Genomic DNA, 13,556 nt, shown 5'->3' with positions numbered 1-13,556 from the left:
TCAGAGAGTTGGACAATGATTAAGGAGGATAGAAGGAGAATTGATACCTTTGAGCTGTGGTGCTGGAGAAGAGTATTGAATGTACCATGAACTGCTAAGAAAACAGACAGGTTTGTCCTAGAGAGTATGAAGCCAGGCTGCTCCTTGGTGGCAGAGATTCTGAGGCTTCCCCTGACATAATTTGGACATGTTGCAAGGAGGGACCAGTCCTTGGAGAGGGCCATAATGCTTGGAGGGTGGAGGGACAGTGCAGGAGGCCAAGGCACTCTATGAGGTGGATTGATTCAGTGACTGGGGTAATCGAAGTGGATGTGTTGGAGACAGTGAGATTGGCACAGGACAGAGCCAGGTTTAGGGCTGTTGTACAATGTGTTGCTATGAATCGCAAGCAACTCGATGGCACATAACAATAACAACCTTTCACTAGAAATTCACAGGAAGATATTAGATGAATAGAAATAAAAGATAGCAATATATCAAAAGTGGTTGTGAAATTTATTTAGTACACACATTTAGAATACAACCTATTTCATGGTGAGGCGGTATAGTGAGGATATTGTCTCATGCTATTAGTGTCTATAGGATAATAAGTTTTTGTTATAACTTAGCAGTCACTACTGGGCCCTTGAGGGTCATTGACCCTGGGGCAATCATGCCTGAGAGCACTGAGGATTAAGTCTCAAAAGAATAGAGAATCTATCACATATAGGCACGTATCATCCGTACATATACCCTCATTATCTGAGTGTTGTTTGAAAGGAGATATCTTTGGAATATTCTGAAGATTCCTTCTAAAACCAGGTAGGTTGTCAAACTAGTGAAGTAATTTCCAATCGTTCTCCAACCACCCAGAATGTCAACTCATCAAAACCAAAATTTGCACTTTCTTCAAAAGAGAAAAATATTTGTCCTTCTATAAAACACAAATAATCAACTCTCCTGGGAAACAATTATTTCTTTGTATGATAGTTGCCTTTCTCTTAGAAGAAAATTTTGATTATTATAAACAAAATGCCTCCAACGATATATTTCTCAGTAAAAATTCTGTTGTTAGGTATGATAGATAGCTAATGACCCATAACTACCCGGTGAACAAGAGATTGAAATTTGCCCTCTTCTGAGTTATGATCACCATCTCTGCCATGTTCAAGTCCATTGTTGCATTTACTGTGTCAGTCCATACCATTAAAGCTCTGCTAATCTTTTGCTGACCTTTTGCTTTTCCTAACTTAGGTGAAAGTGGTACTCAGAAACGGATGTTAGTATTTTTAAAATTTGAAGTTAAAGAAATGTTGGTGTTGACCCCCTTTTTTCCCTAGCATGGATGTATAAGAAAGAAAAAAAATTAATCTAATCCCAGTGTATGTGCAAAGAAAATTAACACAAAACCTGAACATCCAAAATCATTTTTGTAAGGGAGTATCTAGTGCAGAATCAAAGTCACTATCTCTCTACTTCTAGAGGGAGACAGATACTGAGAAAACCAACTTGCCATTATTTACTCTTTAATTTTTCACCCCTAGAATGGCAAGCCATATTACCAAGAGCTTAAAAGACAAATCAGTCTACCATTTTTTACATAGTGAGAATTGACTCCATTAAGAAGACAAAAATGGATTAGGGAGAGAGAAAATGTCTATTTTTCTATGTGAGTGGTTGTCTCTGTGTATGTTTACAACCGCTTAAAATGTTAAGCTCCCATAAAAAGAAAGGTTTTAAAAATCAAATATATGACCACAAAAAAAACCCCTTTAAAATATATCAGTTACTTATTTTATATTGAGAGGGAAGAAATGCAATTTTTTAAAATTTCATGTCATTTGTTCTATAATTTGATATGGTTAGAATGTCTTACCTTTTCCATGCCAAAATAAAGTGGTCTACTCATACTAACACTCTGCAGATTATGATAACCATATACACAGGATGCACCTAGAAATAAAGTAATTGTGACTAGTGAGATGGGAATGGGAGGGCACTGAGGGTCACAGGCTGGAAAGACTCCATGAACAAGGAGATAATTAGAGGGGAGCATGTTTTTGTTTATTTTTTTTTACTTTCTATCAGCACAGAGTCCAAAGAAGGAACTTTTAGCACCCAGGAAATACTCCACTTATGTGGCAACTTGGACCCTTAAGCAAAGTCCAAAAGACTATCCTGCTACAGTCACAATTGTGAGCAGAAAGGTTATTGTATCAGCAATCATTTTCTAGTATCACAAGAAAGGAGTGTTACTTCTTAATAATTAACTGTTCTTTCTTTTATCAGAGATTTCAAAAGTAGGAGTTGAGATTATTTTTTTTAACAATCAGAATTTTTTTTAACCTTTCTAATTATAATATCTGATAGTGTTTCTAATGGGACACTTCCACTTACTTTAAACTAAGTAAGTACTGGAAATTCTAGCAGCATAGTGCAAAGGGAGTGCATTACACTGCTATTTGAAAGGTCTCGCCTTTTCGATAGCTCAGTCTACCAGGGGGTCTGTGGGAGAAAGATGGTCAACCCCCACATGATTTACAGCCTAGTGTTGGCTTTTATTCTATCCCAACATGATGGCAAGGATTTCTTTTCTTTCTTTTTTTTGAGAGCTAAATGGACTACATGTCTATGATTATCCTAGCTTTGGTGGCAATTTAGTAGTCCATAGAACATTTTTCTTTATATATAGAAAATAACATGTGAAAAATAGTCACGTAACCGTTCCAGATGCGCCCAGTGTGAAAAAGAATTAGTTACATAACAATTCAAAATGTGCCCAAGCACACAAGTAGAAATGTTTAACAGCTTTGGTTCTCCTCATTGAGAATCTTCCTTAAGTTTGCATTTTACATAAGGTATTTGAAGGAAAAAAAATAGGGGAAAAATATATTTAAAAATGAGAATAAGTAAAAAGATGAAGATTTTGCTCAACCAGAAAAAAGGAAAAATGTTAATTTTCTGTTTTAATAGTTTAAAAATCATCTGTATATAAAAATAGTGTCTATTGCAATCGACATTTGGTGCCTTTGGCTTAGTTTTACTCATTGTTGTTGTTGTTATTGTTGTTGATATGTGCTGTTGAGTCTCCTGCAACTCATAGTGACCATGTGTACAACAGCCCTAACCCCTGCTCTATCCTGTGTAATTTTATTATCTCTGACATACCTACCCACACTATCCTAGTCACTAAATCAACCCATCTCATCAAGGTTCTTCCTCTCCTGTGCTGCCCCTCCACCCTCCCAAGCATGACGTCCCTCTCCAAAGACTAGTCCCTCCGAGAAACATGTCCAAAGTATGTCAGACAAAGCTTCAGAATCTTTGTCTACGAGGAGCAACCTGGTCTCTCCCTCTCTAGGAAGAACCTGTTTGTTCTCCTAGCAGTTCATAGTATATTCAACACTCTGTTCCAGCACCACAGCTCAAAGGCATCAATTTTCCTTCCATCATCCCTAGTCATCGTCCTGCTTTCTGATGCATAGAAAGTGGTTGCAAAGACTATGGCCTGGATTAGGCGTACCTTAGTCTCCAGACTGACATCATTGCTCTTCAGTACTTTGTAGGGGTCTCTGACAGCAGACTTTTCCAGTGCAATTAGTCTTTTATTCTGTAGTTGCTACTATCAAGAGTATTGATTGTGGAGCCAAGCAAATGAAAGCTGTTAACAATCTCAATCTCTTCAGCATCTATCATGATGCTGCCAATCTGTATGTTATATACAACAGACTGACCAGTGTTTCATAAACAATAACTTTTTTTTAAAAAGCCTCTTTGTGTATTTCAATTATTGGTGTTTTTTTTTCCATTGAGGTTTTAATTTTGTTCTTAACATCTATAAATAGCCAGATTGTGTGTATGCATTTGTGGGTATGTTCATAATGTGCACACGTGTGTGTTGTAAAGGATCACATCATGGAACAATATCGTCTCAAAAGCCAGACACACTTGAGTTGGTGTCAGATGACACTTCCGAATCCACAGCATTCATTCATTTGTTGCTAGCTTGATCTTGCGAGATCTCTTTGTCTCTCTATGCCTTTCTTTTCCTTCAGCAGATGAGAGTCTGGAAAAATGGCTGACAGGAACGACACCAGGGTGACTGAATTCATTCTTTTGGGCTTTTCAGTTGACAGAGAGATTGAAATTGTTCTCTTCCTGCTCATCTTAGTGGTGTACACTTTAACTTTGGTAGGGAACTTTGGAATGATTTCATTAATCCGATTGGATTCCCGACTTCACACACCCATGTACTTTTTCCTCAGTAATCTGGCTTTTGTGGACCTCTGCTACTCTTCCTCAATAGCCCCCAAATTCCTGGAGACACTCCTGACCAAACACAGGTCTATATCTTTCTATGCCTGTGCAACGCAACTCGGCTTTTTCCTCAACTTCTTGATATCGGAGATGTTCCTCCTTGCTGTAATGGCTTATGACCGCTACGTAGCCATCTGCAATCCTCTTCTCTACATGGTGATCATGTCCCAAAAAGTATGCACACGACTAGTATTGGGTCCCTACTTCTATAGCTTTTCTGTTGCATTTCTCCACACAGTAGTTACGTTTCAGCTGGTCTACTGTGGTCCTAATGTCATCAATCATTTCTACTGTGACGATGTCCCTTTGATGGCCCTTGCCTGCTCGGACACCAGCCTCAAAGAGATTCTGATTTTCATCTTTGCTGGATTCAACATGATCAGCTCTTTGACCACTGTTCTGATTTCTTACTTATACATTGTGGCTGCCATTCTGAGAATCCAGTCCACAGAGGGCCGGTGCAAAGCTTTCTCGACGTGTGCTTCTCATCTCACGGCAGTGACTATCTTCTACGGGACCCTCATCTTCATGTATCTGCAGCCCAAATCAAACCACTCCCTGGACACGGATAAAATGGCCTCTGTGTTCTACACAATGGTCATTCCAATGCTGAACCCCATGATTTACAGCTTGAGGAACCAAGAGGTGAAGAATGCCCTGAGGAAAGCCCTTGAAAAATGCTACATCCTGTCTCTAACAAATGCTAAAAAATAATTTCCAGACTTGGAGTAATATCATTGACCACTTTACTGTGTTGGTTTTTTTAAAAAATATTTTGTTGCATAAAATTCCTTGATATCTTATTTTATGAATAAAATTCTTTGTATTCTATTTTTCATTTAATATGATGTTAATGTTTAATGAAGCACAGCTAATGTTTTCTAAAAAAATCATTATTTTTATACGTGACATTAATGCATATTATTTGTATTGTTCTTATGATGTCAATATAAGATATAGTGATCTTTAATTTTTTTCCTGTTTATTATTTGTTGAGGGACGTTGGAGAGCAATGAGAACAATGAGGTTAATGTCTTTATTCTCCCTCTTATTTTGTCTGCTCTAAGCTGTATCTGATGCCTAACCATTATTCTTGATTCTGCTTCTGACCAACCTTGGTTTTACTACCTTCTTGAAAATTGCATGGTTACTACATTCTCTGAAAAGTTGTTCTTTTTAAAATGAAGAACTTTTTCTACATTGTTTAAGCAAAGCTATAGATCCTTGAGAGTTTTGAGTCATCTACGACTCAACAGCACTTAAACAACAATAATAATGATTCTAAAGTTTCTTGGGAGTTTTGAGAATATGAAAAAATGACAGTAGATTTGAAGGAATGAAAGGTTAGCTTAAAGCCAAATGTTAAATATGGTGATTTTCTAATTCCATAAATACAACTTTATTGTAGGATTACTTGGAATTTTCTGGCTGATATAAATAGTTAACTTATGCAATTACTATTTGAAAATTTAGACATTTGGGCATCTCAGAGAGGAAAAAAAACAGGCAATCTACTTTTGAAAACCATCATACATTAAAAACTCAAGGAAGCACAGTTTTACTCTAACGCACAAGAGTTTACCCTGAGTTTAAATCAGTTCTACAGAAACTGGTTTCGTGAGTAAGTATAAAGCAAAATAATCTAAAGTCAACTTAAGTGGTTGTTGTTGTTTTTTTAAATACAATGAAATATTTTGTTTCTTTATTCATCCATCCAAATATTCATTGTTCACCATGTTCATTGAGAGTATATGATAAAATTGGAGGATAAAACAAATCCATTCCCTGGGACAGTAGTTATCAACCAACTAGCCAAAAAATTAAATTTCAAAGTACAGTAAGAAGGTTTAGACAGAATTAAGGTAGAAAGAAGAGTGTTTAAGGCACTTTGTATATCACAAGTTCAACAGGATGATACTCATGGAGACGTTCAAGTGAGTGAGATTTGCATCCGGGAACAAAGCCAACACAGTTACATGTGAGACAAGACAGTACCAATTTGGAACAGATTGCAAACAATAGAAAATGTACTGTCGCTTCTACTCAGTGAAAACCATCAGAATCTAGCAAAAACATCATCATAGCTTAAGCATTAAGTAGTCTTTCAATATGCCGTGCTGTCAGTTGTTGATTTACACTTTTGTAATCAGAATCAACACACAGCTGACTCTCCTGCAGGTATTCATAAGCAGTTAATCACATGGGAGGAGAATCTCTCTCTCTCTAATACAGCACAGCTGGTGGATTTGAACTGCATGACTTTGGGTTAGCAGTGCAACTTCTTACCGCTAAGCCTCTGTGGTTCTGATATGCTGTGACGTGCCTGTATTGATTTGGACACAAATGATAGTTTTTGATAGTTTGGAGAAGGATGAATTTTGGTTCTGTAATTTAGTAGAGTCTAATACAGTTTCTGTAACCACTCTGAATGATGAGGAAAGCATGATTGAAATATTTTGCAATATAAATAGATATAATTTAGACTTTTTTCCCCTCTCTCAGTGCCCTGTTGGCCTCTGTGAAACTCCTTTTCATTCTAAGAGTATAAAGTGGCATGCATTATTGTGTTAGAGGCACTACTCCTATGAACATAGATTACTGTGGTCATGTAATTGAATATGAACCATTCAGATTTCCAGAGAATTTGGAATTGAGAGCTCTGCCAACCTCGTGGGTAAGAAATTGTACTGTCAACCCAAACACAGGAAATTCTGCCCTCGTGCTGTTAAAAGCCTCTGGAAACCTGCTGGAGGGTGAGCTGTGTCAGTTCCAACTCAACAGCAATGAGTGAATGAATGAATTCTACAAAGTGTCAACTGACTTCTTCATCCTATGTGAACTATGAAAGTAAGGCTTTCATTGAAGACTTCCTGTGTCCTGGGAAGCAAAAAGAGTCTAAAAAGAGAAAGAAGAATAAAGAAACTCAAATTTGAGAAATACACGTGAGCTCTATGCAGCCTAGGAGAGAGAACGGACTCTGTCTTTCACTTTACAGCTTCCCAGGACCATAGTTTGTTTCCTTCTGAAGCTGGTTACAGTCAAACCGCTGAAATTTGTGGTATAATCTTCTAATTTTATTTATATTTGCACACCTAAAGGAGCTCTGGTGGTGTAGCTCATGATTGAAAGTTTGATGATTAAAATCCACCAGCTAAGAGGAAGAGTAAAAGTCAATCTCATTACTGTGGAGTCAGAATCAACTCACAGCTGATCTTCCAATGAGTATTCAGAGGCTGTTAATCGCAGAGGAGGGTATTGCCCGTCCTTCTCCCATAGAGCTGCTGGTAGATTCAAACCACCAGAGGGCCGCGGCCTTTCAGCGAATAGTGTAATTCTCTACCAACTGTGGCATGAGCACTCTCTAGGAGAATGGTATTCTTATTTTTACGTACCATCAAGTTGACTACTACTGACAGCATCCTATGAACAAATCTAAATCTTGTCCTATCTTGTGCCATCCTCATAATTTATAATATGCTCAGTCTTCCTCTATTTAACCAACTCTTGATCTTCCCCAGCATAATGTCATAGTCCAAGAACTCGTCCCTCCTGACAACAATGTGAGATGAAGTTTAATTATCATTGCCTCTAAGAGAACCTGGTTACACTTCTTCCAAGACAGACTTGTTATTTCTTTTAATAGTTCATAGACTATTCAGTAGTCTTCTCCAACAATGGGAAATCTATTTTTGTGAAGACTTTACAGACTTGGAAATCAACATGAAGGTCATTATGAGTTGGAACAACTTAACAACAATGGACTTCAGTTGTAAATAGTTTTCCTCTCTCCCATAGTGATTTTGTGTTGCTTTAAATGGAAACAAATTTTGTTTGCTTTTCTTGGTTCTTTTTTTGTATAAGTGAAAAGATGTTGATTAATCAGTATAATGAATTCTATCACTCATATATTACCATAAGTATTAAAATTAATCCAGAGATTCAGGAAAGCGTTTATAGGGACTAATCTTGTTAGCTTATGTAGGCATCATGCCTGGAGTTGTGAAGGGTGAGTAAGTGGGAGACCTTCAGTGAAATGGACTAACATAGTAACTGTAACAAGGGCTCAAGTATAGGGTCACTGAATTCTGATTGGCTCTACAGCACCTAACAACAACAATGTTGTTAGTGCACAAAATCAAACCACTTTACATTTATGATTTGAGTTGCATGTATCCCTTTTATCTCCCTATATGACTCCCTTTTTTATTACCTCTCTCATTTCTGCTTTCAAGTCCTCAAAACCCAATAAGTTATGAGCAGAAAATAAAGAATGCAAATGCTAAGACACAATTTTCATCAAGATGTCAATAGAGTTTGGCTCTGAGATATTTTGTAATGTGTTTCTGCTGCCTGTGAGAGGCTGTCCATTCTTTGATATCAAAATCACATTAACATAAATTAAAAAGATGGAGAAACAGTGGACATTCCAGTGCTCTTAAAAATTGTGATTTTCATTAAAGTTTATAGATGAGTTTTCATTCATTTATTGGTATATATTTTCATCCCTCCTCTCCTCCAATTCACTTCGTAATATATATTTTGCTCCAGATTGTTGTCATACATATAACATCTAATCATCCATTCCTTTCAGAAAGTCCTTCCCTTCCCTTATTCCAGTGTACTGCTCCTATCGGCCCAGATTCATTCTTTCCCTGCTCTCCATCCATCCTCCACCTTGTCCACCTTCTTTTTACAAGAGTGGTCTTATGCAGTCTTTGTTCTTTTTGGACTGAGCTATTTCACTCAGTATAATATTTTCTAGACTCATGTATGTTGTGTATTGTTTTAAGGTTCATTATTTTTCAGTGTTGTGTAATATTCCATTGTGAGAATGTACCACACTATTACATTCCATTCATTTATTGACAGGTACTTGGCCTATTTCCATCTCTTCACTATTGTGAATAATACTGCAATAAACATGAGCATGAATGCATCTGTTGGAGTTATGTCTCTGGTTTCTTTAAGGTATATTCCCAATTATAGGATACCTGGGTCAAATGGCATTTCTATTTCCTAATTTATGAGAAAGCACCAGACTGTGTCCATCGTAGTAACACAATTTTACATTCCCACTAGCAGCATATGAAAGTTTCAATCTGTCCACATCCTTGCCAGCATTAGTTGTCTACTGTCCTGTTGATCTTTGCTGTTTGGATTTACATCTATCTCTGATGGTAAGCAGGCACACAGTTCAAATCCACCAGTGACCTTGCAGGAGAATAATGAACAATCTACTCCTATGAGATTTACTGCCTCTGAAAACCAGGTGGATCTTCAGCTAGGGATCAGTACTGACTCAATGTCACAAAGTAACAACAACAACATAATAGTTAGGTAACTCTTGTGGTTTAGTAGGAAGAAACTGTGAAGCCAACACAAAGGTACATGGTTCAAATCTACCAGTTGGTCCACAGGATACAAATAGGCAATCAACTACCATGTAATTACTGTCTCTGAAAACTAGCTAGAGGGTTAGCTATGGGTCAGTTGAGAATTCATGGTACACAATGATAATAGAGATTTCCAATATTTTCTTCATGTGTTTTCTGGCCAGCTGACTTTCTTCTTTGGTAAAGTATCTGTTCATATCTTCTATTCACATATGTATTATTTGTCTTTTTCTTGTTTTGTATATTTAAACTATTCACATTTAGTGTAATTATCAAGAGGAAAGGTTGTATTGATGTTGTTCTATTTGGTTCACTTTTGTTTAATACTGGTTACTTTGATCCATTCACATTTTTGTAATATCTATGTGGGAACCTTTGTACAGCCAAGTGGACAGACCAGGACTGTATGGCCTAGAAGAATGTTTCACCAACAAAAATTAAAACCTGGCCTGAGGGCCGCGAATTAAAGTCACCCACATTTGGCTTGGTAGCATCACTTTCTGTCCACTAGGTGAACTGGTCTCTGTCCACTTGCTGTACAGAGATAACTCGTGGTTGCTGTGATGCTGAACACTGTGACACTGATGAGTCAAATGCAAGAATGGTTACCCATGGTGGACAGTGATTGGTAGAGCTCCCTGATTCAAACAAGCTTGGAAGCAGGAGTAGCATCCACTTCCGAAATAGCTTGCCTCTGGAAATCCTACGAACCTGGAGAAAGGATGAAAGTTATACAAGTGTTTAGGTCTTTTGTTCATAGGATGGTTATGAGTCACCTATGACTCAACGACATTTAACAGCAACAACAACTATGTGGGAAGGACTTCCTTTAGTATTCCTTGTAACATTTATTTTGTTTTTACAAACTCCCTTTTCAGAGAATATTCAGATTTCTCCATTATATTGGATAGACAGCTTTGCTAGGTACAATATCCTTGATTGGAAGTTGTTTTTTTCAGTGTTTGATATATGCCACACCACTGTTTTCTTTCTTGCATGATTTCTGCTGAGAAATTGGAGTTCAGTCTTCTTTTCTGTCTTTTATGAGTTAGTCTTCATTTTTCTCTCTTTTTTATTCATATTTCTCTCCTTGTGTTTGATTCTGATAAATTTTACTATAATGTGCCCTGGTGCTTTTCTTTTGTACTCTATCGTATTTTTGGTTTGCTTAAATACGCAGGTGTATATTTTATCATTTTTAATGTTAACTGTGAAGTTTTCTTTTAGTAAGTCTTCCACAAATTTTTTTCATTATCTTCTTCTTCTTCTTTCTGTTCTGGAATTCCAACTGTTGTTGTTGTTGTTAGATGCTGTTGAGTCGAGCATGACTTATAATGACCCCATGAACAAAAGATCTGAACCTGTTCTATACTGTACCATCCTCACCCTTCCTGACACATGAGAGCCCATTGCAGCAGTCACCATGCCTATCCACCTGGTTGGGGATCTTCCTCTTGTTGCCGACCCTCCAGTTTTCCCAATATTATATCCTTCTCCAAGGAATAGTACCTCCTAGCAGCGTGTTCAAAGTGTGTGGTGAAGCCTCATCATACTTGCCTCCAAAGAGAACTCCGGCTGCACCCTCTCCAAGACATATTTGTTCATTCTCTTGGCTGTCTGCAGGATATTCAGTGCTCTTCTCCAATGCCAAAGTTCAGAGGCATCAATTCTTTGTTTCTGTCATCTTTATTCATTGTTCAGATCTCATATGCATAGCTAGTAATCAGAAAAACTATGGCCTGAATCAGACACACCTTAGTCCTCAAACTGACATCACTACTCCTCAAAAATTTGTATTTCTCCTGATGGTATCTCACATTATTCTTAGATTTTCTTTTTTTGAATCCTGCTTTTTGCTCTAGCAGATCAGTCTTAAGAGCTCTATCTTTATTTTCACTAATTCTGTGTTCACTAATTAAGCTTTTCTGCCCTCCAACATATTAACAGCTTCTGATGTGCTGGTATTAATATTCTGGATTGATGTTTCTTATTTTTCTATGGTTTCTAATGCCTCTTATTTATATGCTTTGTCTTATATTGCTTTTTAACATTCCTCTTGGATTTTGCATATTACTCGATATAATTCTTCACATTTTTCTTTCATTCAGTGACAACACTTGATTATTGTTCTTTTAAATCTTGTGTCAGTAAGTTCCATCAATCTTTTATCTTCCTGGAGTTTAATGGACTCTGTTTTGATCACTAATTTTCATTGATATCTTGCTTTGGTTTTGTGTAGATTTAAAGCAATCTGCTTATTCCATGTTATTACCATGATAGAGTTTCCTTGCCTGGGGTTGTTATAGGTCCCAAGTGGGTGGCTCTTCTTGCCTGAGATCGTCTCTGTTCCAGGAGCAAGTAGGACAACTATATTTGGCTGGAGTCATAGCTGGTCTCATGACGGATGAAAAGAGTCACCTTTCCAGAGGTGATCCAGAGGTGGGTAGAGCCACTCATCTTACCTAAAGTTCTCTCTAGTTTTTATGCTGATATTTTCTGATAGAGTGATACTCTGTCTACTGAGAGAGCAAAAGATAAGTGTATTATAAATAAATATACATACATAATTACATATTTAGATACCTACCTTTAAGTGTATGTTTATAGAAAAATGTATCTACATAGGTAAGTACTTATGTATGTTAGATTGTCCAAGTTTGTGTGTGCTTTTGTATTTCAATAAAATTAGGATATTAGATATATACAAGACTACCTCATTTTGGCACCAGCAGCCAGGAAATTAAAAGGCATGTTGCGATGGGAAAGTCTATTATTAGGAACCTTGCCAAAATACTGAACAGCAATGGTGTCATTCTAGAGAATAAGGTACCCCTGATACAGGCCATGGTCTTTGGAATCACTTGCTGTGCATCAGATAGTTGGACAATGTCTAGGAAGGATAGAAAAAGAATCGATGCCTTTGAGCTGTGGTGCTGGAGAAGAGTATTGAGTATACCATGGACTGCTAAGAAAACGAACAGAATCATCCTGGAGAAGGTTGAATCAGGATGCTCCTTGGAGGCAAAGACTCTGAAGTTTTGTCTGACATACTTTGGACATGGTGCCAGGAGGGACCAGTCCTTGGAAAGGGACGTCATTCTTGGGAGGGTGGAGGGACAACGCAGGAGAGGAAGACCCTCTATGAGGTGGATTAATTCAGTGACTGGAGTAATGGGGGTGGGTGTGTCGGAGACAGACTGGCACAGGACAGAGCAGGGTTTAGGGCTGTTGTACATAGGGTCGTTATGAGCCACAGGTGACTCGACAGCACATAAAAACAACCACCACCACCTGATTTTATTTCACTTTACTACAATTTTCAGATATCGCTTTCTTTACAAATTGAAGGTTTATGGATATCCGTCATTGGACAAGCCTATCAGCTACAGTTTTCCAATACTACATACCTACTTTGTGTCTCTATGTCACACTTTCATCACTGCCACCATATGCCAAATATTTCTAATGATTTTATGGAGCACTCAATAAACTAGATTATAGTGTAAATTTGATTTGTGTTTGCACTGGGAGCTCTGGTGGCCTCGTGGAAGAGGCTGCACTGTCATTCCAGACACGGGGTTGAATCTGTCATCTGCTCCACAGGAGAAGGATAGGGAGTGTCCTCCTGTGTGATTGACTGCCTCGGAAAACCTGCAGGACAGTCTGCTGTGAGTCAGTTCTGATTCCACGATGCACAACAACATTTATAACAACTTAGAAAACAAAGCAAAATGTGACTCAATTTATTGCTTATTAGCTTTATGTGCTCATATATGACTAACTCCACACTATTATATCTGGTATTGCTATAGAGGAGAAAGCGAGAGAAGGTCTATTATGAAAATACAGAACAAGAGGTAAAAGTCT

General features: G+C 37.6%; 1 protein-coding gene across 1 annotated transcript; it reads left to right on the top strand.

The window, feature by feature from the left end:
- The first annotated feature begins 4,053 nt into the window (after positions 1-4,053).
- On the top strand, positions 4,054-5,010 carry LOC102855761 (olfactory receptor 1038-like). The gene has a single exon (XM_006902258.1). It carries the CDS (start codon positions 4,054-4,056, stop codon positions 5,008-5,010), a length of 957 nt encoding a protein of 318 aa, XP_006902320.1.
- The last annotated feature ends 8,546 nt before the right edge of the window (positions 5,011-13,556 follow it).

This window comes from Elephantulus edwardii, unplaced genomic scaffold, assembly GCF_000299155.1.
Source record: "Elephantulus edwardii isolate Elephantulus edwardi_28Jun2011 unplaced genomic scaffold, EleEdw1.0 scaffold00389, whole genome shotgun sequence".
In the NCBI taxonomy this organism is placed as follows: Eukaryota; Metazoa; Chordata; class Mammalia; order Macroscelidea; family Macroscelididae; genus Elephantulus; species Elephantulus edwardii.
Note: the sequence above shows the minus strand (reverse complement) of the source record. Positions and strands in the feature narration are given on the sequence as shown.

What these genes read in the sequence shown, in the direction of transcription:
- LOC102855761 (XM_006902258.1), top strand. Translation starts at nt 4,054, where the DNA reads ATGGCTGACAGGAACGACACCAGGGTGACTGAATTCATTCTTTTGGGC.